This window comes from Sturnira hondurensis, unplaced genomic scaffold, assembly GCF_014824575.4.
Source record: "Sturnira hondurensis isolate 20B ecotype Veracruz unplaced genomic scaffold, ASM1482457v3 Scaffold0011378, whole genome shotgun sequence".
NCBI classification, from domain to species: domain Eukaryota; kingdom Metazoa; phylum Chordata; class Mammalia; order Chiroptera; family Phyllostomidae; genus Sturnira; species Sturnira hondurensis.
In genome coordinates, this window is record NW_028084009.1 from 9,089,351 (window position 1) to 9,113,660 (window position 24,310).

Genomic DNA, 24,310 nt, shown 5'->3' on the forward strand with positions numbered 1-24,310 from the left:
CTGCCGCAGGCGTGGGTCAGGCGGCACGCTCTTCGGACAGCAGCGTTGGGGTGTCCGTGCCCTGTGCTGGGTGAGCGTGTGCTTGTCCGTCCCTTAGTCTCCAGGGGCCTGGGCACGGGGCACGGGGCTTCTCTGGATCCACCAGAGGTGGGCCCCAGCTGCAGCGTGCCTGGCAGTCAGTCTCACACAAGGCCGCTGGGTGTCTGTGTTACTGTTTGTGTCTGTTGCTGCGAACACACCTGTGTCAGGGTCCTACCCGGTGGCAGACGACATGGGAGTCCCCAAAAGATGCCATGGCAAATCCCTGGAATGTGGCAATGAGACCCTGTTTGGGAAAAGCGTCTTTTCGGAGATGATTAAGGGTCTTGAGATGAGATGATCCTGCATTATCCAGGTGGGCCCTAAATCCAGTGACAAATGTCCTGTAAAGAGGGAGATCTGAGGCAGACAGAAGGCAGCGTGACGACTTTCCCGGACACAGTGGTGAGTCCGTGAACCCAGGTAGCCACCAGGGCAGGGAGCGGGCAGCGGGCGGGTGGCCCTGCCAGATTTCAGACTTGTGGCCTGCAGAACCGGGAGACGATCGGTTTCTGGGGGGTGAAGCCTCCCGGTTGTCACTTGGCGCGGCAGCCCCAGGCGTCTGTCACCCTGTGTTGGTGCAGTCCTGGGGTCTGAGCCCAGCATCTGCTTCCGCCCCGCCCCCCACTCCTGGGTGAAACAGGCACCCAGCCAGGATGTGGCATCACTGCCCCCTGGTGGCCTCCGTAGGAGGCAGCTGGGCTTGGCACCCTTATCTCCCAGACTCAGGGCCCCTCCAGGCTGCTTGGCCTCTCCCACAAGCCAGCTGACTGGAGCCGGACACCACCCTGGGGCACTTGAGAATCAGGTTTATTTCTGGTCTTTTTTATCAGAATATAAAAAGTGAACGCAAAACAAGGAGACAAAACAGGAGCTCAGTGTGGGAGCAGGGGCAAGACAAAGGAGGGAGGAGGGGGCAGAGGAGGGCCCCCTGGAAAGGGCGACGTCATCGCGATGGCACAAGGGGGGAACTCGGGGCAGTCAGACAGGACAAGGGGGCTTCCCGCGGGGCTCACTGGAAGCCGGGGGGCACTAGGCCATGTATCCAAATTCCACTCGGGACCCAAAACAGCCTACCTCCTGTGCTGGGGCCAGCTCACGGCACAAAGAGGGGATGGGGCTCGGCCTCATTGGTCCCTGAGGTTTTCTGAGCCCCCTAGGGAGTGGCAGGAGGGGGAGCACGAGGGAGGAGACTGCAGGACCGCCCTCCCTGTCTCCCTACTGGGCTGCCCTGGCCCTGGCCTCAGGCCCTCGGGCTCCTGGAGATGGTGGTCAGCAGCCAGCCACCAGCCAGGGCTCCGGGGGCAGGAGTGGCCTGCCTGTCTCTTGTGAGAACCTGGGTTTTCCTGGGCAAGGGGCAGTGGGCATGCCCACCCACTGATGTGCCCCCAGGGTGGCCTCCGTGAGCCTGAGAGTAGGGAAGGTCCCCCAAACCCAACGCCAGGACGCAGCCCGGCCTGGCACTGTGTGCTGGGTCCCTACTGTACAGCACTAGGTCCTGTGTGCTCAGGCAGTCCTGGACCTGCCTCTCCTTGGTGAACAGCTGCAGGCATGGTGAGTGTCCCATACCTAAGGAGGGACGGTGCCGGGCAGGGTGCCTGGCTGGGTGGATGCTGGGCCCAGGCAGGGGGTGGGCACCCAGCAAAGGGAGCTGGGCAGTTTACCCCACCTCTGTGGGCAGTCTTCGGTGGGCAGGGGGAGGGCACGGAACTGGACAGGTGGGCAGACAGACAGACCTCTGGCGCTAGGAGAGGACAGGATGCCCGAAAGACAGGGGTGAAGGGAATATAAATACATACCCCCTGTGAGTCTGAGGGGGCAGCATCCAAACCCTGCTCTGGCTCCAGGTGGCTGCCCAGAATGCTGCCGGCAGCACCCCGGGGTGGGCCGGAGCTCAGGTCCTGGAGGCAGGCCCACATCTCCAGAGCCTCCACCCGCCCAACCCCTGGCACAGCTGGGAGTGCACCACCAGAGGTGGCTGGAGCAGGCAAGCCTGGTCCCACCTGTCCACTGGGCCGGGCTCGGCCCTGGGCACCCCTGAAGGTTCGAAAGGAGCTGTGCCTCATCTTTGCCATGGGCTCTGGTCACAGTGCTGGGGTCTGGGGCTCTGGCCTCGGGCAGCACTAGGCCATGTGTCCAAAGGAAGCTGCGGGTGGACAGGTGAGGGAGAAAGGTACCCCTGGCACCATCCACACTGCCACGGGGGCAGGACAGCCCTTCCTGGGGTCCCACAGCCACCACCCGAGGTCCACCTGTCCACCTTGCAATCGGGGGCCTTGCAGCCCAGCTCTCCAGGCCTCTCCCAGCCTCTCAGGCACTCCTGGCTACTCTCACTGACCTTGGCTGAGCAGCTGCAGGCTCCGCCCCTCCTCGCGCACCTGCAGGCGCAGCACCTGCTGCAGCACCTCCTGCTGCTGGGCCTCCTGTGCCAGCCCCATGCGCTGCAGCTTCTCCGAGTTCAGCCGCAGCAGTGCCCGGCCTGGAGTGAGGGGAGAGGGGTCCAGCCGAGGTCACCCTTGGACGGGCAACAGGGGCCAAAGCAGAGAGGGGGAGAAAGCAAAGTGGGGGGCTGGCACAGAGGCTGAGACAGAGAGAAAGAGGAGAGGGGAAGAGAGAGATGGGAGGGGGGAGGCAGAGACACAGGTCGATTCTGAGAAACGAGGGGAGATGGGGAGAGGCAAGGATGGACGGAGACCGAGCCCAGAGAAGCCAGACGAAAACAAGCAGACCCTACAGAGGCCTGGCCAGAAGGAGAGTCGGGGAGGGAAGCTGGAGAGGACAGGGGCTCCCCCCAGGGCCCCAGCCCCGCCCCGCGCCCAGCCCACGGCACCGGTGATGGCGTGCTGGGAGAAGGCCTCCACGTAGACGAGGTAGTTGTGGGGACAGTGCTTCTTGAGCCACTTGCAGACGTCCTGCTGGCTCCACAGGACCACAGGCCTCGTCAGGCCCCCCAGCGAGGGACTCGTGTGGTATAGGCCGCAGCGGTCAGAGGACGGCCGGCCCTGCGGGGGGAGGGCGGCAGATGCAGTGAGGGGTGGGGCAGGCAGGGGCCCAGCTGGGCATGGTGGCTGGGTACCTGGGCAGCCTCGGTGCCAGGCTGCTGCAGGAGCTTGACTGGCCGGCCGCCAGCTGCCCTCTGGCTGCGGGAATCATGCCAGGTGAGGCTGGGGCCTGGGGTCCTGGGCAGGTGGCAGGGGATGCTCTCCGCCGACACTGTGTGGTCCAGGAGGGTGCGGCAGAAGCTGAAGTGGGCAGTGGCTGTGGAGCAGGGGTGCTCCGTCAGAGTGGTCAGGGGCAAGGCCAGAGGCTCCTCTCCCTGCTCGGCCCGTCTCCCCTCCACTGAGGACGGAGCCTCTTCCCCAGCTAGGGGCTCCCGAGCCCCTACAGGCAGCAGGAAGCGGCAAGCGCTGTCTTCAGCTCAAAGACGGAGAATGAATACCTTCCCCTCTGAGTCTGATGCCCGCGTGCCAGGGGCCTGGATAGACTGTGCTGAGACTCAAGAGCGGATATGCCCACCAGGGAAGCAAGACTTACAGTTGGGGTGGCATTATCCTGGGCCTGCCCTGACCTTGACCTTGCCACACCAAATCAAAGTGCACACACGGGAACTGCCTGCCAGGTCCTGTGTGCCGGGGAGGCCCTAGGGCATTCTGCCTGCCCACCCTCATAGATGGAGCCCAGTCTCTGAAGCCGTGGCTGCAGCTGAGGCTTGGCCCTGCCCAGCTGTGCTCACTGGTTGTGACAGAAGCCTGAACTCGGGACCACAGACACCTGGGATTCCTGCCCCCCACCTCCCACAGGGCCCGGTCCAGGACGGTTCCCATCCAGCTCAGGACAGGTGCTCTGGGACCCACTGTGATGCCGGGAGCTCTCTCTCCACCCACACCAACTTCATCACGCTCATCAAGTTTTTGGTGGTGGAAGGCTCTGTGTGATGCCCACGAGTCAGCAGAGCCCTGGGCCCAGCCTGGAAGCTGGGCCCAGGCTTGCCCCCATCTTTACAGCATCCAGGCCCTGACTCAGCAGCCAGGGTCAGGTTCCCAGGCCAGGTACCATCCCCCACCCCAGGAAAGTGAGACCCTCTATGCCATTCCCTAAAGAGGGTAGGGCCAGCCCTGTGCCCTGGTCTCAGTGATGGGGGAAACCTGCATCTTACTCCACCTCCCATCCCCTGAGAGTCGATCGACTCAGTACCTCCTCCCCATTCCCCCAATTCTCCTTTATCAGATGACCCTGGGTGACTCCCAGTTTGAGGTCTGGGGTCAGAGTGTGGCCGCCGCCTTGAGGTGGCTTCTAGTACCGTGGGAAAAGACTTATTCTAAGCCAGCACCTTTCAGGGAACAGGCGCCTGGGTCGTTCCGCTCGCTCAGCGGGGCCGGGCCTGGGCAAGAGCACATCGCTCCGGGAAAACCAGTTGGACACCTCCGCCAGTGCCGCACCTGTCCGGAGCCAGTAGGATCCCGCCCATTTCCGGCCCGCGCTTGGGGTGGGATCTCCGTCCAGAAGCCCGTCCTTCCCTCCTCCCAGCCCCAAAGTCAGAATTCCAGTCGAAAATGGGAAGGGGGCGGCGGGTGGCGGTGGAGGCCGGCTCTGGCTTCGGACCCCCTCTCGGCCCCACTCTCGGCCCCAACGGAAGGGCTGAGGAGGGATTTTTTCCGAGCGAAGAAATAGGTGACCGCACGGTGGTGCCAGCCCGGAGATGGGAGCCCTGGTCGGTCACCTCCCCCAAGCCTAGGGTGCCTTCATCCCCAAGGCCTGAGGCCGCGCCACCCGCTGCCCCCAGTGCAGGACAAAGACACCAGGAACCCGGCTCGGCCAGGGCGCGCCCCCCACTCGGCCCGCCGCCGCCGCCGCCCGAAGTCCGCCAGGTCCCGCCCCCAGTCCCTCTCGGTCCCCAAGCCCCCAGCCCGCGATATCCTCGCGCTCGAGTCCAGCCCCGCTCACCGTCCACATCCCGGCGCTCCCCAAAGCCGGCGCGCACAGCCCCGGCGCGGCCTCGCGGGGGGCTCAGCTTGGTCCTCAGCTCCGTGAACATGGGGCCCGCGCACACGCCCCTCGCCGGGCGCAGGGCGGCCCTTGTGGCCGGCGGGGAACGCGCGCCACCGCCCCGCCCCACCCGGCCCCGCGCCTGAGCCGGTCCCCGCGCCCGGCGAGTCTGCGCGGCGAGGCACCTGCCGCTGAGCCCTGAGTGCCGGGCGCGCTCCGGGAGCTTGGAGGTGTGTCGGCGGCGCGCTGGACCGCGTCTGTAAAGGGCGTCTGCGGGGGCGAGGGGCCACCGTGCGCACCTGGGCACAGCTCCAAGGACGAGTGACTGTGCACCGACAGGGGTCCAGGAGTCCGCAGGTGCCTCAGAGGCAGGGAAGTAAGGACATACTGGTCTCCTCTGTGTGTGTGCGTGTGTGTGTTTGTGTTGGGTTGGGGGACCCTGCCTGCTCCTGGGACCTTCTCACCCCTGGGGCCCAGGTCAAGGGTCAAACCGACCTCTTCCAACCACTTTCCTCCTCTCCTACCTCAATTTGCTCCTTTAATTCACACATTCTCCAGATTTTTCCATAGGTGTCTCCCTCAAGGGGGCACTTGCCTCCCGGAAGTCAATTTGACCCCCTCTGGCCCCACCACGCTGTGAACTCCAGGAGTGCCGCCAGGGTCTGTCCCCACCCCTCGGTAAGCCCCGGGTCTGACTCAGCGCCCAACACTTGGCATTGAAAGGGTCTTGGCTGGGCACAGGGAAGAGACCGAGGCTTTAAGGAGGCTGCAGCAGGCAGGAGGGATGTACTTGCTCCCGAACACCGGGGAGAAGGGCTGGGGTGGGCCTTAGGTCCAGCCGAAGGACAAACTGGCTGAGTGCTCTGCCTGGAGCCTGCGTGCTCGCTCCAGGTTCACGTGGGGGCCCCGTGGTGTCCCACAGCGAAGTGAGCAAAGGCACGCGTGGCCGTGCAGAACTGTACAGAGGACAGTTATGCCTGTCCGCCCAAAACCAGAGCACAACGATGACCTGCATGCGTGCTCACCAACGCACACGGGGAGGCTTGCACGGAGTCCGCCCGCGTGCTGTGATCGCCCCCACCACGTGCTGACTTGCTCCAGACACATCTGTGGCATTTGTTTACTGTCCTCAATCAGCTCTGCAGCTCCCGCCCTCACTGCAGGGTTAAGGGCACCACGGGTGGGTGGGGCCTATGTGCGCATCTGAGTGCTGAGAGCCAGGGCAGCAGTCCTCACAACGGAGTCCCGCAGGCGGGACGCCCACAGTCACGACCCCCGCCCCCCCAGCGCAAGCTCTGCGCAGCCAGGGGGCGGTGCAGCCCCACTCGGGCGTTAGGGCCCGACCGGGCCGGGGAGACTCATTAAGGCAGGGCGGCCAGCGGGGCTGGGAGAAACAGGTGTCCCTGAAAAGCATCGAGAACACGCAAGCAGCGGGGACGCCTCGGCTCGATTTCGAGGTCCCGCGGGGATCGCCCAGGACGCAGTAGTCCTGGACCCTTCCAGCCGCTCGCCCGACCTCCGTGCCACAAGTAGGCACTGTGGCTCTTGCGCTCGCCAGGTCTCTGCCCCCTTAGCCGAGACCGGAAGTTACGTCACGGAACTTCCGCCAGGAAATCCCTGAGGTGGGCGGGGCTTCGTGCAGACCGCGGGCTCTGCTTCCGGGGCGCGGGTGACGGTGGACTAGCGACGTTTTCCTGCTGCGAAGCTCCGGACTTCTGTGGTCCTCTGCCTCCGGCCGTGGCCTCCGTCTCTTTCCTTCCCAGCCCTCGTCGCCGCCTGCGCCATGAACAAGAAGAAGAAGCCGTTCCTGGGCATGCCTGCGCCGCTCGGCTACGTGCCGGGGCTGGGCCGAGGGTGAGTCTTGCGGCGGGCGCGGGAGGGACGGGGACGGGGGCGAGCGGAGCTGGCCCCCGGGAGCCCGGGCCCTGCGGCACGCACCCGAGAAAGGGGCAGGGCGCCGGCCCGGACAACACCATCCAAACTGCTCGACGCGAGTGTGACAGATGAGGACCTACGGCCATTGTGTCTGCAAGATGCGAAGCCGTTTAGTTCAGTGTTTGCAGGAAGAGTTGTTCTTTGTGGTTAGTTTCTACCCAGTGCAGGTTTCACCTGCCGCCTGGGCGCAGTGGAACGGTGCCGGTGGTTTGGTGTCTGCTGCGGGAGCATCGTGGCCGCCCGGGCCAGGAGACCCCCGCCCCCGTCCCGCCACGGGCATTATCCGTCCTTTTCCTTAATTCTTCTCTGTGGCAGCTCATAGGGTCTCACTCCTTTCCCGAGATGTCCGTGGTCTTACTCTGCTCGTTCAAACCGTCAGCTCCGGTGGGTCGTGTGCCATCCCAGTCCCACAGATGACTGCCATGAACTATTGAATAAGCGAACAGTCATTACCATCCCGTTTGTTTGGTTACTCACGTGATAAAGGAAACGACTGGGTTTCTGTCCTTGTGTTAGAAGGGGTCTTGTGTTAGAAGCTGTGCGGTGCATGTGGGTCTCTTATTGGAAACTGTCCTCATAGGACCTGCAGTTGGCTAGGAGCGGTGAGGCGGGTGCAGGAGCAGCTTCACAATGGGGAGCAGATTTGGAGTCGTGGACCCTGGCAGGCTGTGGGGCACTCTGTGGGGTGCTAGCATTAGAGCCATGCTTAGGGGGGAAGCTGTGTTTAGGGATGGGCAGGGTTAGGGAGTAGCAAGGAGCCTGTGAGCAGGACCCCCGGTGGTGACAGGAGTGGGGTTCCTGGAGCCCTTGAAGAGGCAGAGCCTCAGAGCTGCAGGCCAGCAGGGGAGGCTGGCGGCCGGGGCGGCTCCGCTGGCCAGCGGATGGGAGCCATGGTCTGGGCAGGAGTGGTCAGGAGGTTGGCGAGAGATGGGATGGGGAATGAGGGCGAGGGAGGCCAAGCTGATGCCACCGTGTTTGCTTTGGTTGCCATCAGCCGTAAGAGCCCAGATCAGCTGCAGGAGGTTAGGAGATTGTTGGGGATGGGGGCTGGGACTTGGAAGGAGGGTGGTCTGATGCCCTGGGGAATGTGTCTGTGAAACTAAGCCTGAGTAACCCCTCAGGGAGGGTCAAAAGGTGTCCCCTCGAAGAGAAGAGTCTGGAAATGCTGGAGAGCAGGGCCACAAGTGGTTTGCTGCCACCAGCATCTGTGGGGACGTTGGGGAAAGGTGTCATAAGTGATGGGTGTGGAGGGAAGAACACAGATGTAGGTTACCCAGGTAACCAGCCTCTCGGGGTCTCCTGCAGTGCCACCGGCTTCACCACACGGTCGGACATTGGGCCTGCCCGGGATGCCAATGATCCTGTGGATGACCGACATGCACCCCCAGGCAAGAGGACTGTCGGGGACCAGATGAAGAAGAGCCAGGCTGCAGACGATGACGATGAGGACCTGAATGACACCAACTATGACGAGGTGACTTGGGGACCTGGCCCATCTGCAAGGGCTGGGCGGCCGTGAGCCCGCAGGCTGTCAGCAGCGGGCTGTGTGGGAGGCTGGTACAGCTCCCGTTGCAGCCGCCCCTGGGGTTTCCATAGCTGAGGGACAGAGGGGAATGGGGCAGACATCAAGAAATGTGCACTTGGTCGTCTCTTCAGACAGGTGTTTGTGCAGCTGTTGCGCCCTTGCTCTGTGTTTTGTCTCAGCCCCTGGGGGAAAAAATGTTTCAAATTACAAGGCCAAGTCTAATTTGAAAGTTACAGAGGGGCATTTGAGGTCTTGCTCCCTGCCATGAGTCTTCAGTTTGACTCAAGTAAACTCGCAAAAATAAAAGAAGTTAAAGAGGCCATAGAAGGGAGCCAGCCAGCGGCCGCTGGCATGTTGTCAGGCGTTTTTCCTCGGAGGAGAAGAGTTTAAAAATTCTGTTCTGAAGTGACCACGTTTGCAGAGATCTTACAAGGGCATAGGGAGAATGCCTGCATTGCTGTCACAGGCCTCTCCCCGTCCTGTGTGCCCTTAGTACAGTTCCCACCGGGAAGGGCATGCTGACCCATTGTTAGCGAGCCTGCAGCTGTGGCCGGCTCCCACCAGTTTCCCACCTGCGTCCTCAGTCTGGCTTAGGCCTGGCCCAGGCCCCTCATTGCCTTTGACTCCTTAATCTGCTCCAGAGGGGTAGCTCCTCCGTGCCCTGCCCTTGACAGCAATTTCGTTGTTCCTGGTTTGGGTTCGTCTCGTGCAACAGTCCTGCTGAGCAGGTGCCGTGGCTGGTGGTGCCTGGGGCCTGCTGGTGGGAGCAGGAGCTGAGCCTGCCCTGTGCTCGGTCCATAGTTTAACGGCTATGCAGGGAGCCTCTTCTCAAGCGGGCCTTACGAGAAGGACGACGAGGAAGCAGATGCCATCTACGCAGCTCTGGATAAAAGGATGGATGAAAGGAGGAAGGAGCGAAGGTAAAAGCAACCCCTACCCCTCACGGTCTTTGTCCGACTTCTAAGACCGGCTTTGTTTTGACGTGTTCCACAGGTGGAGGACAGTTGCAGAGCAGCACGTGTGTCTGCGCCCCCTCAAGGCCCCTGGGCCTCGTCTGTGCTGGGTGGACGCTGGGCAGGAGCTGCAGGGGAGCTAAGGGACCCTGCAGACTTGGGGGGGGTCACCCTGACTCCATGCCAGGGTTCCTATCTCGGGATGGCGGTGGTGGTGTTGGTCGATGTGTTTTGGGGGATTTGGAAGTTATCTTTGTAAGCTTTTTATGCATTTTACATAAAAGAATGTGTTCTCAGGGAGCATTGGAGCAACAAGACTGAGCAGGGGGTGGGCTAAGAGGGTGGCGTGTGCTCACAGGCCCAGGTGGTGGCAGCTGATGCTTCAGTTCGCCTTCCTCCTCCTCTTGCCCGTCACAACACACGTGCTGTGACTTCCTGTGGCATTTGTAGAGTTTCCCGGGATTGTTTCATGAGAATGACGGCAATGGAAGGAGACTTCACTTGGGTGGTGGGCACGGTGTAACGCGCAGGCGGTGTGTGGTAGAGCCGCTCACTCAGGCCTGTGTGATTTCTTTTTTTTTTAAAGATTTTTATTTATTTATTTATCTTTTAGAGGGGAAGGAAAGGAGAGAGGGAGAGAAACATCAATGTAGGGTTGCCTTTCATGCGTCCCCTGCTGGGAGTTGGCCTGCAGGGAACTGGCCTGCAACCTAGGCATGTGCCCTGAAGGCCTGTGTGATTTCATTGGCCAGTGTCACCCCCATAGACTCAGTACAGGTGAAAATGGAAGAGGATTTGATTCCAGCTTCCTGGAAGTCGTGCATTTGAAAGCTGAGCGATGTTGGCGCATGCACCAGTGGTTTTAGGAAGGAGCTCGGGTTCTCAAGCTTGGTTATGACAACTCCGAGCCAGCAGGGGGAGCAGTGCGGCAAACTCGCTGCCTGGCGGGGCTGCTCACTCGCATGCACACAGCCTCCCACACCTGCACAGGGTCTCCCTGGGTCACAAGGGTCCAGGTACCCTCCTCACCAGGCAGTCTTCTCCCACGTGGAGGAGACTCCCACGTGAACCCCTGTTCTGTCACCTGATAGCCGGGCCACGTCCACCTTCCCTGCTGCTCCCAGGCGCAGCTGGGTCACTGCTCGCCCCGACTGTCACGTCAGCCCCCACATGGCTCCTACAGCTCCTATGGCTCCTATGGCTCCTACAGCTCCGTTGTCTTTCTGAGATGCTGGCGCTTTGAAGAGATGCGTCACTGTGTGGTGGGACCTGTTCTTCCCCTGTCCTGTTCCCTGCTGCTGGGGGGCGGGCACTGGAGGGGCAGTGTCTGTGGCCAGAGCCCCTGGCAGGCACACCTGATGCTGCTCCGTGTCGGCTGCTCTTGGAGGGCTTTTTCTCTGGGTCTCACAGCGGTTGTCCTGGGACCTCCAGAGTCCCACCATACAGAGGAGACTGTGGCCTTGGTGTCAGGGAGTTTGAGTTGCTCGTTCGTGGCAACTCTCATTTGTCATAGTGCCCGTGACTCTGAGATTGCACACAACCTCAGAGTCCGGCCCAGTGTCTGGACCGGTCCCCGGGCAGCAATAGCCCAGGGACTCTCCGCCCTGGGACCCAGTTACACGGCAATGGTCCTGAACCCTGGTCCTGGCCCATGGGGCCGAGGCGCTGGCACGGGCCTCCAGTGCATGCACACCAGGTGGAGGGGCCGGTTTGTGGCGTTTTGAAGTAGCAGCTGTGTTCGGGTTCAAGCAGCGCAAGAGTCTGAGTTGGAGTGAGACAGTCCGTTGGCACCGTGGTGGGTTCCTGTGCGTCCCTGTTGGTTGGCGGTTGAGTCCCAGTGCGGGGAGTGTCCCACATCACCTCAGCATCGACACGACATGACTTAGCTGCTGTGCCTGCGGAGCACCCTCCTTTTTGAGGATGTAGTGGAGACATGATGAAGTGGCTTTGTTTTAGGGTGGACATCCAGACTGTCTAACGCGTGCTCACATCTCACTTCCCAGGGAGCAAAGGGAGAAAGAAGAAATCGAGAAATACCGTATGGAGCGCCCCAAAATCCAACAGCAGTTCTCAGATCTCAAAGTAAGAGCTGCCCGCCTGCCCGCTGCAGAGAGCCTGGCCACGGGGGGTGGAGGGGGGGCATGCACTGGTGCCACACTTCCTGTAACGCAGATGGTGGAGGGGGGCCCGGCCTCGGTCTCCCACTGCGGTCTCTGTACACAGGCTCCTGTGAGTCTCCCTGTGTTTACGTCCCGTTTCTAAGCCACATCCTCTGGGCGCCAACAGCTTACGCTGGAGTGAAGCAGATCACCATCCCTGCATCGCAGTGCTGTCTCTGTCTGAGCATGGGGCTGCCTTGGGGCGGGGGGAGCACCTGGGACTTTGAGGGGCTGACATGGTGCCCGGTGTCCCCAGAGGAAGTTGGCGGAAGTCACAGAGGAAGAATGGCTGAGCATCCCTGAGGTCGGTGACGCCAGGAACAAGCGCCAGCGGAACCCGCGCTACGAGAAGCTGACCCCTGTTCCTGACAGCTTCTTCGCCAAACACCTGCAGACAGGAGAGAACCACACGTCAGTGGATCCCCGACAAACCGTGAGTTGCAGGACGGTGGGACAGGCCTCATCAGTCCGGCTGTAGATGGGTGGGTGTGGCGGGGGCTGGGGGGCCGGCGTGCTACTGCTGAGCCTGTCCGTACAGCTGTGTGCACTCAGGGACTGGAGAGGGGTCTTCCAGCACTGCGTCCCTTCTCTCCCCAGCAATTCGGGGGCCTCAACACACCTTATCCCGGGGGGCTGAACACCCCGTACCCAGGTGGAATGACACCTGGGTTGATGACGCCTGGCACAGGTGAGCTAGACATGAGGAAGATCGGCCAAGCACGGAACACGCTTATGGACATGCGGCTGAGCCAGGTGAGGGCTTGTGTCATGTGCTGGTTCCACAGGTGACATTGTAGTCTTGGGTCTCTGGTTGTAGAGCCAATGCGTCTCTGTGGAAAGTTCCTGCTTCGAAGTGCTCCGTCCCCAGGCAAGCAGACCTGCGGTGCGGTGCTGTCTTGCCTGTCACTCAGAGGGCCGGGTCCTGCACTCAGGCAGGTCTGTGTGGTGGCCAAGGGCTGCCCCGGTGCAGAGCTGTCAGTGGGGCTTAGTGTCCACCCTCTGTACCTAACAGTTCAGTGCACGTTCCTTCTCCCGGCACCTGTGGCGATTGTGGTGTGGCCCTCTGGGGTCACGCTGTCCATCCCGTGGCCTAGAAGGAAGATGCAGGGGAAGTGGAGACCCTTTCCAACAAGGACATGCACATTGGAAACCAGGCAGGAAGCCTTGGCCGGTGTGGCGCAGTGGACTGAGTGCCGGCCTGAGAACCAAAGGGTCGCCGGTTCCATTCCCAGTCAGGGCACACGCCTGGGTTGTGGGCTGGGTCCCCAGTAGGCGCGGGGCACACGAGAGGCAGCCGCACACAGGAAGGTGCTTTCAGATTCAATGCCATGCACATTTGAAACCTTTGCACAGCAGACAGCACTGTGAAGTCAGAGGAACCAGCAAACAGGGACACAGCCATCATGCCCACAGAAACCAGGGACACAGCGGTCTCTGTCCATCCCGTGTGTGCTGGAGGGCGGCGTGCATGGACCAAGCGCCGGGCGGGCGCACTGCCGCTTCCTGGTAGGCAGCCCGAGGAACAGTTTCTCACGCGCTCAGGAGCAGAGAGAGGAATGCGCGGTCTCTTCACCCATCCCGCAGCATCCCGCATCCTGCATCCCGCATCCCGCATCCCGCATCCCACAGGGGGAGGGTTTTAAAACCCATCTTTTACTGTGCTTGCACTTTCCGTGGTGAGCAAAGACCTCACCCAGACTGGCCGTTCCCAGACTGAAAAGTCGTGTGGGTGTCCACGGCGCTGGGTGTGCGTCTGCGTGGAGTGGGGTGGATCTTGGGTGAGCCTGGGTGGAGCTCTCAGGTGGTTTCTGCTTTTTCGGGATTACGAACCCTGTCTGAGGGGCTCCTTATGCTTCTGTCTGCACGTGTCAGTGGAGGTTTTCATGTATTTTTGAAGAGGAGGAGTCGGGTTGGCACATTTCCACTGAAACACCAAATTGCCACCAACACGAGGTGGCTTGCCTTGGCAGCACCCTGTCGGGGCCCCCTGGGTGCCGCCCCCGCAGCCGCCGGCCAGGCCGAGCCCCTCCCCATGTGGGCTCCTGGGCCCCCGAGCCTGTCTCTCCACGTGCTCCCACGGTTCCCGTCACCTCACATCCCGGGTCCTCTCAGGTGGTTCCTCAGTCAGACTCTGTGGGGAACACAGGTGTTTTCTCTAAGGAAAGCTGTATCGCTTTCCTTTGGTGTAGTCCGTACACGCGAGGTGGAGTTTACTGTTTCTTTGAGGGGTCCTGTGTATTTAAAAGGGGCGAGGAGGGAGGGAGAGAAACATCAGGGTGAGAGAAACGCTGATCCGACGCCTCTCACAGCTGCCCCTTTGGGACCGAACCCTGACCCAGGCCTGTGCCCTGCCCGGGAATCGACCTGCAACCCTCCGGTTGGAGAGGCGGTGCCCGACCCGCTCAGCCACATGGGCTGGGGCCAGAATACACCGTTGTGACCATTTTCAAGTGTCTACTGCGTGGCTGTTGCCACCCTCCAGCCCCAACAGAGGACGCCCAGCACCCCCCCGAACACTCCCCACCCCCGCCCCCGCCCCGAGCACCGGTCCCGGGAATTCAGGCAGCTCACATGAGTGCGTCTCCCAGTGTTTGTCCATCTGTGATGGGTCGGGGTCACCGAGCATTGTGTCCTCGGCTTTTCCGTGCTGCAGCTGAGGTCAGAGTGTCTTCTCGAAGGCTGAGGCCCCAGGGCATGTGCAGCCCACAGTCCCCGTGGACTGTGGGGAGCGGTGCCGCTGCTGTGAGCCTTGGCTCCCGAGGAGCTGCCAGAGAGCCCGTTCCGGCTCTTGGGGTGTGAACGCAGAAGAGGGGCTGCTGGGTTGTGTGGGGCATCTCTGCAGCAGCCGCCCGGTTCAGACCCCCAGCAGACCAGCACGGCACACAGGCTCTGGTTTCTCCACACCTTCGACAACATTTGCTCTTAAGTGATTTTTTAGACAGAAGGGAACATTGATTTCTTGCTCAGTTTATTACTGGTTCCTTCTCGTCTGTGCCTGGACCGGGGATCGAACCTGCAGCCTTGGTGTATCGAGACGATGCTCTAACCAGCAGAGCCACCCGGTCAGGGCGTGTTTTTGTTATTAACGCTGGCCATCCTTGTGGGTGTGCAGCGGTGCCTCGCGTTCCCCTTTCCCGGGCCAGTGCTGCTGAGCGCCTCCTGGTGGGCTGCTGGGCACCCGCGGATCTTCCTGGAGAGACGTCCACTCCAGCCCTTTGCTCGTTTTCCTTGGACTTTGCTTAAGGCCCAGTTTAGACTCACAGCCCAGATGAGAGGGAGGTGCAGAGACCCCCACGCGCCCCTTGTCACACCCCCGCGGGCTGCGCTGTCACAGCCGGCAGACCACACCTGCACATCGCCGGCACCCGCATCCGTGGTTTGCATCGGGCTGACTCGTGGCCACACAGTCCCTGGGTCAGTGTCGCACAGAGCACGTCCTGGGTGCCACTGGGCCGCCTGTGCCTTTGCCTCCTGTCTGTGACTGTGTCCACGGCCTGGCCTTTCCCGGGACGTCCCAGAGTGGGAGTCACGTGCTGCATGGCCTGGTGTCCCTGCGTTGTGGCCTTATGTGCCCTCCCTGGGCTCCGTCACCAGAAGGGCTTGTCTGGAAAGGGAAGGGTTGCCCGTGTGCACCCTGGTGCATTTCTTTTTTTTTTTTTTTAATTTTTATTTTTTTATTTTATTTTTTATTTTTTAAGCAAATGTTCTTTTTGTTGTTGTTGTTTTTTTAAGATTTTATTTATTTATTTATCTTTAGAGGGGAAGGAGAGAGGGAGAGAAACAGCAATGTAGGGTTGCCTTTCACGCGTCCTCTGCTGGGAGTTGGCCTGCAGGGAACTGGACTACAACCCAGGCATGTGCCCTGACTGGGAATCGAACCGCGATCATCTGGTTCGCAGGCCCCAGCTCAATCCACTGAGCTACACCAGCCAGGACCCACCCTGGTGCGTTTCTGACTCGCATCTCACGTGTTCATTGAGCCCATAGGGCTGGGGTGTCCCTTGCCTCCGCCAGGGGCCGCATCCACCCCAAGGCTGCCTTCGAAGCAGTTTCAGGGCCTGCGGTGAGTGTAGGATCCGTAACCGTCATGGAGCTGGGGTTGCACTCACCCTTTGGAGGCGGCTCTGGGGCGGACGTGGGCCCGGTGGAGAGGAGTCCCACACCCCCGCCCCAGGGGCAGCAGTGACCTCTGCCTGCTGCTCTCCTGGCACCTGAGGCCTTGCTGCTGTGACCCCGTTGCGGTCTGGGGGTCGTCACTTCAGTGGCTCCTTCAGGCTTCCGGGGTGGACGGGCGGGTCCTCTGAGAACAGGCGCCCAGCAGACGCGGGGCCTCCCCCCGCCCTCACGTCCTCTCCGGGTCTTGTTGCATTAGCCAAGCCCTCTGTAGGTTTTTCACGTGAGTTTATGGTAATTTTAAGGTTGAAAACTGGAGAGAATGGTGAAGTGATGAGACAGTATGTGTGTATTTTAAAGTAACTAGTCGAAACAACTGGTAGTTTTCAGTCTCTGACTCCTGGGTCCCCCTCATTTTCAGACCTTTCTCACGTCCAGTAGGTTTTTTCCCGCTGGGGCTTCTGTGGTTTCAGGGTTTTTGTGCGAACCCCTGTTCTGTAGAGATGGCCCTTGTCCACTGTCGTCACCAGCTGTGTGCTGTGGTGGTGTCCTGCTTTAAAGTCCCCGCTTCCACTGGCAGGCGGGGCTGGGGCAGACCCCGGGCCCCCCCCCCCCCCGACCCGCTGGGTGGCCTGACCTGTTCTGCAGGTGTCCGACTCCGTGAGTGGGCAGACAGTGGTCGACCCCAAGGGCTACCTGACAGACCTGAACTCCATGATCCCCACCCACGGAGGGGACATCAAGTGAGTGCTCTGGGGGCTGGGGGGGCGGGGCGGGCCTCTGGCTGCCTGGGATATTTTGGGGGGTCTTTGGAAAACGTGCAGCCAGAACAAGATGCGGGCATCCTCAGGAACTCACAGGACAGCAGGCTGGCTCCCACTCAAAGCACGTCAGCCGCTGTCGGGTGTGGACGTGCCCGTGCTCTGTGCTGGGCAGGCAGGGGCGGTGCCGACCGGCCGCAGTGGTGTCTCCTTGGGTCCGGCTCCCCAGGGGCACGTGTGCGGTGCTGTGCGCCCCTGCCCAGGCCTGGGCGTGGCGTGGCGGTCGAACACTGCACCTCCTCACCCTCGCAGTGACATCAAGAAGGCACGTCTGCTCCTCAAGTCTGTTCGGGAGACGAACCCTCACCACCCACCCGCCTGGATCGCCTCCGCCCGCCTGGAGGAAGTCACTGGGAAGCTGCAGGTTGCTCGGAATCTCATCATGAAGGGGACGGAGATGTGCCCCAAGGTAATCGTGCAGTGGGGTCCCCCAGGAGCCTCAGTGCTATGTGGGACCCCTGCGGGGGTGAACTGGGTTAGAGTGAGGCTGTCTGCCTGTGCGTGTGGGAGCCGCAGGCAGAAGGACAGGCCGAGGGTGTGAGCGGGGGAGGCAGCCTTCCTCCTGCCCATCCTCCACGCAGTGAAGGCCTGGCCGCTCTCAAGGGAATGGCAGGACAACCTTGACTGGGAAGACCAAGAGTGTCTGCCCCCCACCCCGTGTGGGTGCCCTGCAGACTGAGTGTGGTCTCCCACCGTGTTTTGGTGGGGCTAAGACGAGGCCCTCTGAGTGCTGTCCACTGTGGTGCACACTGGGCCTCCTGACACAGACGCCCTCTGCATGCTCACCCCGGTCTCGGGCATAGGCGGGAGCCTCCCAGACCAGAGTGTGGCCACCGTCTGCCTGTCCCCTCCGTGTCTGGACCAGCTCCTCCCTCTGCGGGCACTGGCCCTTCTCACCGGGATGGCTGGCCCCTGACTCCGCCAGATCGGCTGCAGCCACAGTCCCTGCTTTGGTGGCCCCAGGGGTCTGTGGTGCAGCTGAGTTTGAGGCCAGGTGACAGCCTCCTATCAGAACCGGCGAAGGGGTCTGGGAGCCAGCCCGCGTGTCCGGAGGCCCGTGTGCCCCCGTGGGCTCCCAGCAGCATGAGCCTGCACCAAGGGTCTCGTCTGCTCCACAGAGTGAAGACGTGTGGCTGGAGGCAGCCAGGTTGCAGCCCGGGGACACGGCCAAGGCCGTGGTGGCCCAAGCTGTGCGCCACCTCCCGCAGTCTGTCAGGATTTACATCCGAGCCGCAGAGCTGGAAACGGACGTCCGCGCCAAGAAGCGGGTGCTTCGGAAAGGTGCGCTGCCCTGGACCCAGAGCCGTCAGTGTGCAGCCCTCGGCTGCCTTCCACCCGCCCGGCGCCCTGCTCTGGCCTCAGGGACAGTGGTCGCGGAACGGGCCACGGCTTCCAGGCCTCCTCCTGCCTTTGCACTGCCTGGTCTGCCTGTAGCTGTGGCGTGACCTGCGTGAGCCGGGCAGTGGCTCTGGCCCAGGCCGTCCCCCTCAGCAGGCTGGGCCTCTGGGCACGCTGGGCGCATAAGTGGGGGCGAGGTGAGCTGGCACCACGCAGCCCTGTGGGCGTGCATCGAAGGTCTCCGCCACCTGCGCAGAGCCGAGTGCTGGCAGGTGCCGCACAGTTTGGAGTTGCCCTGAGTGGCCACACTGGAGTTTTGCGTTAGACGAGCCTTTCCCTGCCGTGGAGGGGTCCTGCCCGGCAGTGGGTGCTGTGAGCCTGGTGTGGTGGGGCCGTTGGGTGTTACCTCGGATGGTTCAGCTGCCAAAAATTGAGTTCGTCCGGGAGCCGCTGCCAGAGTGCAGCTCCTGTGGGCCTTGCGCGTGGCGCTTGTGGAGTTGGGGTCCACTGCTCCTTTGGCTGCGTGTCCAGAGCAGGTGCTGGGCAGGGCCACCCACAGCGGCCTGAGTCAGAGGCACGAGCGGTTTCAGCCAGTGCCCAGCTCCGGTGCTCCTGGTGAGAACGGTGTGAGAGTAAGCGCCATCCGACTGCGTGTGCGCTGAGCTCGCGAGGGCTCTTCTGCCACGTCTGTCTTCTGGGTGCAGCCTCACTGCCCGTCAGGTGCTCAGAGCCAGGCCCCTCACTCCGGCCAGGAGCAGAAAGCGAGAGCCTGTTTTGGTTTGTGGACACCAACTCCTTGCCTCTTAGCCAGGAGAATAGCTGATGACAAACACACCGAACTCTGGGCAGTTAGCAGTGTTTACTTAGGGATGGTCTGCAGCACTTCCCCTGCCACAGCACGATGAACGGCCCGCCCCCAGAGAGCCTGGGTACGCGTCCAGTTGGCGTGGAGGGCGGCAGGCACGGAGGAGGGCCTGCCGGGACTGGGCAGGGCTCGGCCTCCTAGCAGCACAGGAGCTGTGCTTGGGTGGAGAGCGGATGGAGCCCCCACTGGGGCTGACCCCACGCCCTCAGAGGGGCTTCTGAATCCGCTTCTGTTTCCCAGTCCCCCCTGTGCCCTTGGGGAGCACCTGACAGCCCCCACTGGGAAGATCTGATTTTGGAAAGCGAGAGGACGCCATCAGCGGCCTGGGACACTGGGCCCACCCTCTGTCTCTGGCGTGGGAATGCTGCTGGGGTCACATTTGGGTGCAGCAAACGTCCTCGTCCTCTGTTGGGGGACCTTCTGCCTATACCGCTGGTCTGGGACCTGAGGAGGCAGCGTGACCCCGGGACTGCACGTGCGGGGCTGAGCCCTGTGCCCTGCGGTGGCCGCTGGCCGCTGCCCGGGGAGCAGCTCTCCCTGCCTCCGCGCGCTCTCAGGAAGTGAGCTCTTCTCGTCCCGACCACTCTTACTGCCTGGGCCCCAGTGTCTGGTGGCGGCCCTGGCACGGCCCCGTGTCAGCAGTGCCCGCTCGGCCTGCCCTTGGGTGCACGTGCTGGGCCGTCAGTGTCCTCCTCTCGCAGTCCCCACGGCCTGGCTCACTCGCACCAGCCCCAGCCCCTGAGTGGGCACTGCCCTCCTGTGCCCGGGCACCGTTGTGTGCTGACACTGCTCTCTGGGCGCGAGTGGGGTGTGGAGAGCGTGCCGCCCTTGGCCCTCTGCTCTGCTCTAGGTCTGGGGGGCCCCGAGGAAGGGCAGGCCCGCCCTCCTGGCTATCACCAGGCAAGGCCACCTGCTCCTGCTGGCAGCAGCACCCTCCGGGACAAGGGTGCTGCCTCCACTTCCCCTTTGCTGAGACCTGGTTTCTTGTGTGCCTTCCCCAGCCCTGGAGCACGTGCCCAACTCGGTTCGCCTGTGGAAGGTGGCTGTGGAGCTGGAAGAGCCGGAAGACGCCAGAATCATGCTCAGCCGGGCGGTGGAGTGCTGCCCCACCAGCGTGGAGGTGAGTCAGGACCCAGGCTCACCTGGGCACTGCGCTCCTTCGGGCGGCAAGGAGTGGTCACAGGTGGCTGGCTGCCTATCCCTGCCGCCGTGGCCCGCCACGCGGCTAACGGGGGCTCTGGATTCTGTAGAGAGCCCTCCTTGCACCCTAAAACCACTCGGGATTTGCAGATGGGACCAGAGGGGTCAGGATGGTGGAAACTGTTGCCGTACCTTCCCACCAGCTCAGCATTCGGCCAGCTCCTGCCTCAGCCCGGGTCCCTTTAGGGTTAAGCACTCCAGTCCCAGTGGTTTTCAGGTTGGGTTCTCTGACATCCAGTCTGTCTTCAATTACCCTGAGGGGTGTTGTGAAATCCTCCCAACGAAGTCAGTCTTCATTTATTTACGTGAACATGGAGCCCATACACACTTCTGGCCAGGCAGTTGCAGAGTGGCCAACCAGGGCATGAGGCCCCCGGGGGACCGGACGCCCGTGTCGCCTTTTAGCTTGTGACGCAGCCACGTGTCCTGCTCTTCTCCGTGCCACCCCCTAACACGGCCAGCATACGGCACACGTCCTGTGCACCCAGGGTGTAGGGCATGTGGCCGAGACGCCGTCGCTCCTGCGCAGTGGGGTGCCAACTCCATCTGTCGGAAGCGGGGCCGGGCCATGCTCAGGAGGTGGGAGTGCCGCCGTCCGACTCAGGTGGCCCCAGAGCCCCCAGAGCCTCGGGGACGCTGAGCAGCTGCCGCCTGCCAGCCTCAGTTCCCGGCGTTCCCTCCTCGCAGCTCTGGCTCGCCTTGGCGAGGCTGGAGACCTATGAAAACGCCCGCAAGGTCCTGAACAAGGCCCGCGAGAACATCCCCACCGATCGGCACATCTGGGTCACTGCCGCCAAGCTAGAGGAGGCCAATGGGAACACGCAGATGGTGGAGAAGATCATCGACCGGGCCATCACCTCGCTCCGGGCCAACGGCGTGGAGATCAACCGCGAGCAGTGGATCCAGGTGGGCCTCGGCTTGCACGCAGGGTTACGGGGGCAGCTTCTCGCACAGTGGGGGCTGGGCGTGCTGGCAGGGGTCCCACGCTGGCAGGGGCGCAGGCACAGGCTTCTCGGTGTCATCAGTGCGAGCACGGCATGTAGGATGGGCCCGCGGCGCCACAGCGCTTTGTGAGTGGAAGGGACACACCTGAGGGGGTGCCGGCTGGCTGTGGGGCCCCTTTCACTTTCCAGTTTGGTAACTTGTGCTGTAGACAGTGGCTGGTGATGTCTCTGATGTGTTCCGACCCAGCCTGCGCCCTCCTGCGCCCGTCCCCGGGTGAGCTCTCTGGGGTGGGGTGGGGGTGGGGTCATCTCTTGGGCCTGGCGGGCGTTCAGTGCCTGGACCCGTGTTTCCTCAGTGCCCGTCTTCCCTGCTCATGGGGGTCCAGGTTCCACTGGGCTCCTCTTCCATCCGTCTGACTGACCTCCTGCTCGACCACCGTGCCGGCCTGTGGGCTGAGCCCTCTGGTGGCCCGGCGTCTGCTGAGTCTTCGTTCCACCTTGGTTTTTAGAAGGTGTTTTTCCAGGTGGAGAATTCTGGGTTGATCTTTTTTCCAGCATTTTCATGATCCTGCTTGCACATGTTATTTCTGGGAAGAAACCTGCTGTCACCCGTGGGGTGGGGGTGGGGGTCATCTCTTGGGCCTGGCGGGCGTTGTGTTTCTTTGTAAAAGTTCCTTTTGCTTAAGAAATACCGCCTTATTTCTAGACTTAAAAAATTTCTAGTCACTTTTAAGGCTTCCTACTTCATCGTTGGTTCTGGGCAGTCTGTGACGTGCCTCAGTGTGGCTTTCTTTGCGCGTCTTGTGTGTGGGGCTTGTTGGGCCCCTTGGACCTGCAGGTCCTTGGTTCCATCAGGCCGGCAGCCTCACCTCGTGGCGTCTCCTGCTGCCTGCCTCCCTCCAGGCACCTTTGGCCACGTAAAGCTGTCCTGCCGCTCACCCTGAGCGGTTCGTTGTTTAAACTGCTTTTTCTGTTTCGTTTCTAACACTCAGTTAAGCTGTAATTAATGCTTCATGGAATGGACTCATTTCAAGTGAGCATTTCAGTGGTTTCTAGTGTGTGCAGATCGGGTCGAATTGAGAGGTTCCCCATCGCCCCGAAGCAAGCCTGTGCCCCCCAGCCTGGTGGCCGCCCTCTCCTGCTGGGTGCTTGGTTGGCTGCTCCCCTGGCTGTCATGCATGTCCTACCCCACATGGCTGCAGGGCCACACCGCACGTCGTCTTGTGAGTGGCGTTCAGGTCGTGGGGCGTTGTCAGGGTTCCTCCCTGTGCAGCGTGGATGCATCGAGACCCTTTGTCCGTGCTGACGTCGGGGTTTTACTTTGATTTTTGCTCGTCTGCCTTGATCTGCTCCTGATCGAGCTGTATAGAGTGCTGGGGTGTTTTTGTTCGAGCCCCAGCCAGAAGCCTCTGTCGGGCCGCCCCAGCGCGGGCCTCCGGTTCTGGGTGCTGTCCGTTTGCTCCCGGAGCAGACAGCGTCCTCAGTTCGGACAGAGGAGTCGCGGCGCAGAGCCCTCCCTTGACCCGTGGCACACCTTGCACCTCCCGCGTGCTCCGCGGGTTTTGTTCTAGGCGCCCATCTCAGTCCCTTCCACATGCGTTGATTTCCGGGTGTGGTGTGAGGTCAGGGGTCGTATCTTGCTTGTCCGTGTGGGCATACATAGTTGCAGCCCCTGTGTGTCCCCGACAAGTGGCCTCGGCACCACCGTGCAGAGCTGTGGCCACACACGAGGGTTCCTGGCTGGGTGCTCTCGGTGTTACTACTGGCACAGCTGTTCCGCCAGCACCACGCAGTCCCCGTTCCCACGAGCTGTGACATCAGGAGGTATGTGCCCCACCGCTGCCCGCCCACCCCTTCCGCGTCCTCGATGTCAGCCGTGCTGCATGGTTCTCGCTGCGTTTCGGGGTCGACTTGTCCGTTTCTGCAAACAAGCATGCTGGGGTTTGGGGAGCGAACGCACGGAGCCTTCTGGTCAGCGCGGGGACTGTGTCCCCAGTGGGCCCGTCTGCTGACCCTGGTCTTTGCTCTTGTCAGCCCTTCTGCGTGCTGGCCCCGGGGCTTCGCTCTCAGGTTGTTGGCAGCATGTAGAGATTAAGGCAGCTGTTGCGTGTTGAGCCCAAATGTTGTGACCATCTGGAATCGGCTGCTGGACTCAAGTGGTTTTAGCGGATTCTTGAGGATTTTCTGAACACAAAATCGAGTCACCCGCAAACACCCTGTGTCTTCCTCTCCTCTGGTCCGGGAACCCTTCCTTTCCCGTCTGGTGGCCTGCGTGTGGCCCCCCGTGACAGGAGCCTAGCCGGGAGAGGGCCAGTCTGGAGGGTGGCCGCCGGCGCCCTGCCAGACTGGGGGTCCCTGTTCTTCCTCCCATTGCTCCTGTGGCCTCGTCTCGGGGTCACTGCCGTCCTTCCACGTCTGATTGGCTGTTTGTCTCGTCGAGGGCGCTTTACGTCGCAGCTCTGACACTCCTCACTCCTGGGAATGAAACCAGAGCTTCTCTCGAGTTTCCTCCTCATCTGGTGTCTGCCCAACACTGGCCACGCAGAGTGTGCTGACCGCAGGCGCCCTCGTCCACTCGCTCTGAGCCCGTGCCTGCTCGGGGCTGATTCGGGTGGCTGTCTCCTCCGACCGTCAGCTGGGTTTTCCTGTTTCTTTCGTGCCTGGGACTGAGGTTTGCTGCCCCGGTCCTTGCACTTCCCCTTGATGGCACCTCTGGGCTCCTGTGAGGGCTCGGGCTCCAGTGCAGAGGGGCCACCTCCTTGCCCTGGTTGGGCTCTGGGGCTTGGTGCCTTTGGACCGTGGAGTAATCAGCTTGGGGCGGCTGAGGCCATGTGCCATGTGGGGGTGGGACCACCCTGTGTCCCCCCTGCGCCCCGTGTCTTTCAGGGGGTTTCCAGCCTGGCTGGTGGCACGGGCCCTGTCCCCGCCCACAGCAAGCCCCAGGGGTGGTCCCTGCAAGTGCTCTCAGCAGTTCTTCCCGAGGGCTCGCTCCTCCTCCAGCCGCCCTCAGTGAAGCACAAACAGACCGACCCTGTGCGAGCAGATGTCGGGGTCTCCTCTCCCTCCTGCTTGGCCTCCACCCTCCTGGACCCCCTCCCTGCTCTGCCGTCTGGAAACTCCCGGCTGTGACCGGGCGGACGTGGGCCCGGGACTGCTTGTGTCTCAGTTCTCACCCTCGGTGACCACGTCCAGCGTCCTGACAAGCACAGCTGCGTGGGTGTGGTCTGGGGTTGGCTCTTTTAGGCGAGAGGGTCTCGGCCAGCGGGGACTGCACTTCCCCTGGTCCTCAGGGATTTCTGGCAGCTGACTGCACCCCACAGGTTGCTGCCCCGAGTGGGGTAAGGAGGGCCCTGCGTCCCCTAGAGGCCCTGTGTGCTGTTCCCACTCGCAGCC

The 24,310-nt window shown here is 62.2% G+C and overlaps 2 protein-coding genes across 2 annotated transcripts in view; one reads left to right on the top strand and one right to left on the bottom strand.

Moving 5' to 3' along the window:
* Positions 1-872: 872 nt before the first annotated feature.
* Positions 873-5,245, bottom strand: SAMD10 (sterile alpha motif domain containing 10). Its single transcript, XM_037060142.1, has 5 exons — positions 5,023-5,245; positions 3,155-3,336; positions 2,909-3,080; positions 2,417-2,557; positions 873-2,224 (listed from the first exon to the last, which is right to left on the bottom strand). Exons 1-5 carry the CDS (start codon positions 5,111-5,113, stop codon positions 2,202-2,204), a joined length of 609 nt encoding a protein of 202 aa, XP_036916037.1. The 5' UTR covers positions 5,114-5,245; the 3' UTR covers positions 873-2,201.
* Positions 5,246-6,847: 1,602 nt separating this feature from the next.
* The window catches only part of PRPF6 (pre-mRNA processing factor 6), a 29,748-nt gene continuing 12,285 nt past the window's right edge, over positions 6,848-24,310 (top strand). The window contains exons 1-11 of the mRNA XM_037060123.1: positions 6,848-6,918; positions 8,305-8,473; positions 9,326-9,444; positions 11,481-11,559; positions 11,893-12,069; positions 12,234-12,389; positions 16,398-16,492; positions 16,823-16,979; positions 17,689-17,851; positions 19,775-19,893; positions 20,661-20,879. Coding sequence (XP_036916018.1) covers positions 6,848-6,918; positions 8,305-8,473; positions 9,326-9,444; positions 11,481-11,559; positions 11,893-12,069; positions 12,234-12,389; positions 16,398-16,492; positions 16,823-16,979; positions 17,689-17,851; positions 19,775-19,893; positions 20,661-20,879 — 1,524 coding nt within the window. The remainder of the gene's footprint in view (positions 6,919-8,304; positions 8,474-9,325; positions 9,445-11,480; positions 11,560-11,892; positions 12,070-12,233; positions 12,390-16,397; positions 16,493-16,822; positions 16,980-17,688; positions 17,852-19,774; positions 19,894-20,660; positions 20,880-24,310) is intronic.

Bases quoted from the DNA above. Each gene is read 5' to 3' on its own strand.
- SAMD10 (XM_037060142.1), bottom strand. From the start codon at position 5,113: ATGTTCACGGAGCTGAGGACCAAGCTGAGCCCCCCGCGAGGCCGCGCC. The intron at 3,337-5,022 runs GTGAGCGGGGCT...CCTGCTCCACAG, and splicing joins GGAGCGCCGGGATGTGGACG to CCACTGCCCACTTCAGCTTC. The intron at 3,081-3,154 runs GTACCCAGCCAC...CTCCCCCCGCAG, and splicing joins CTGGCACCGAGGCTGCCCAG to GGCCGGCCGTCCTCTGACCG.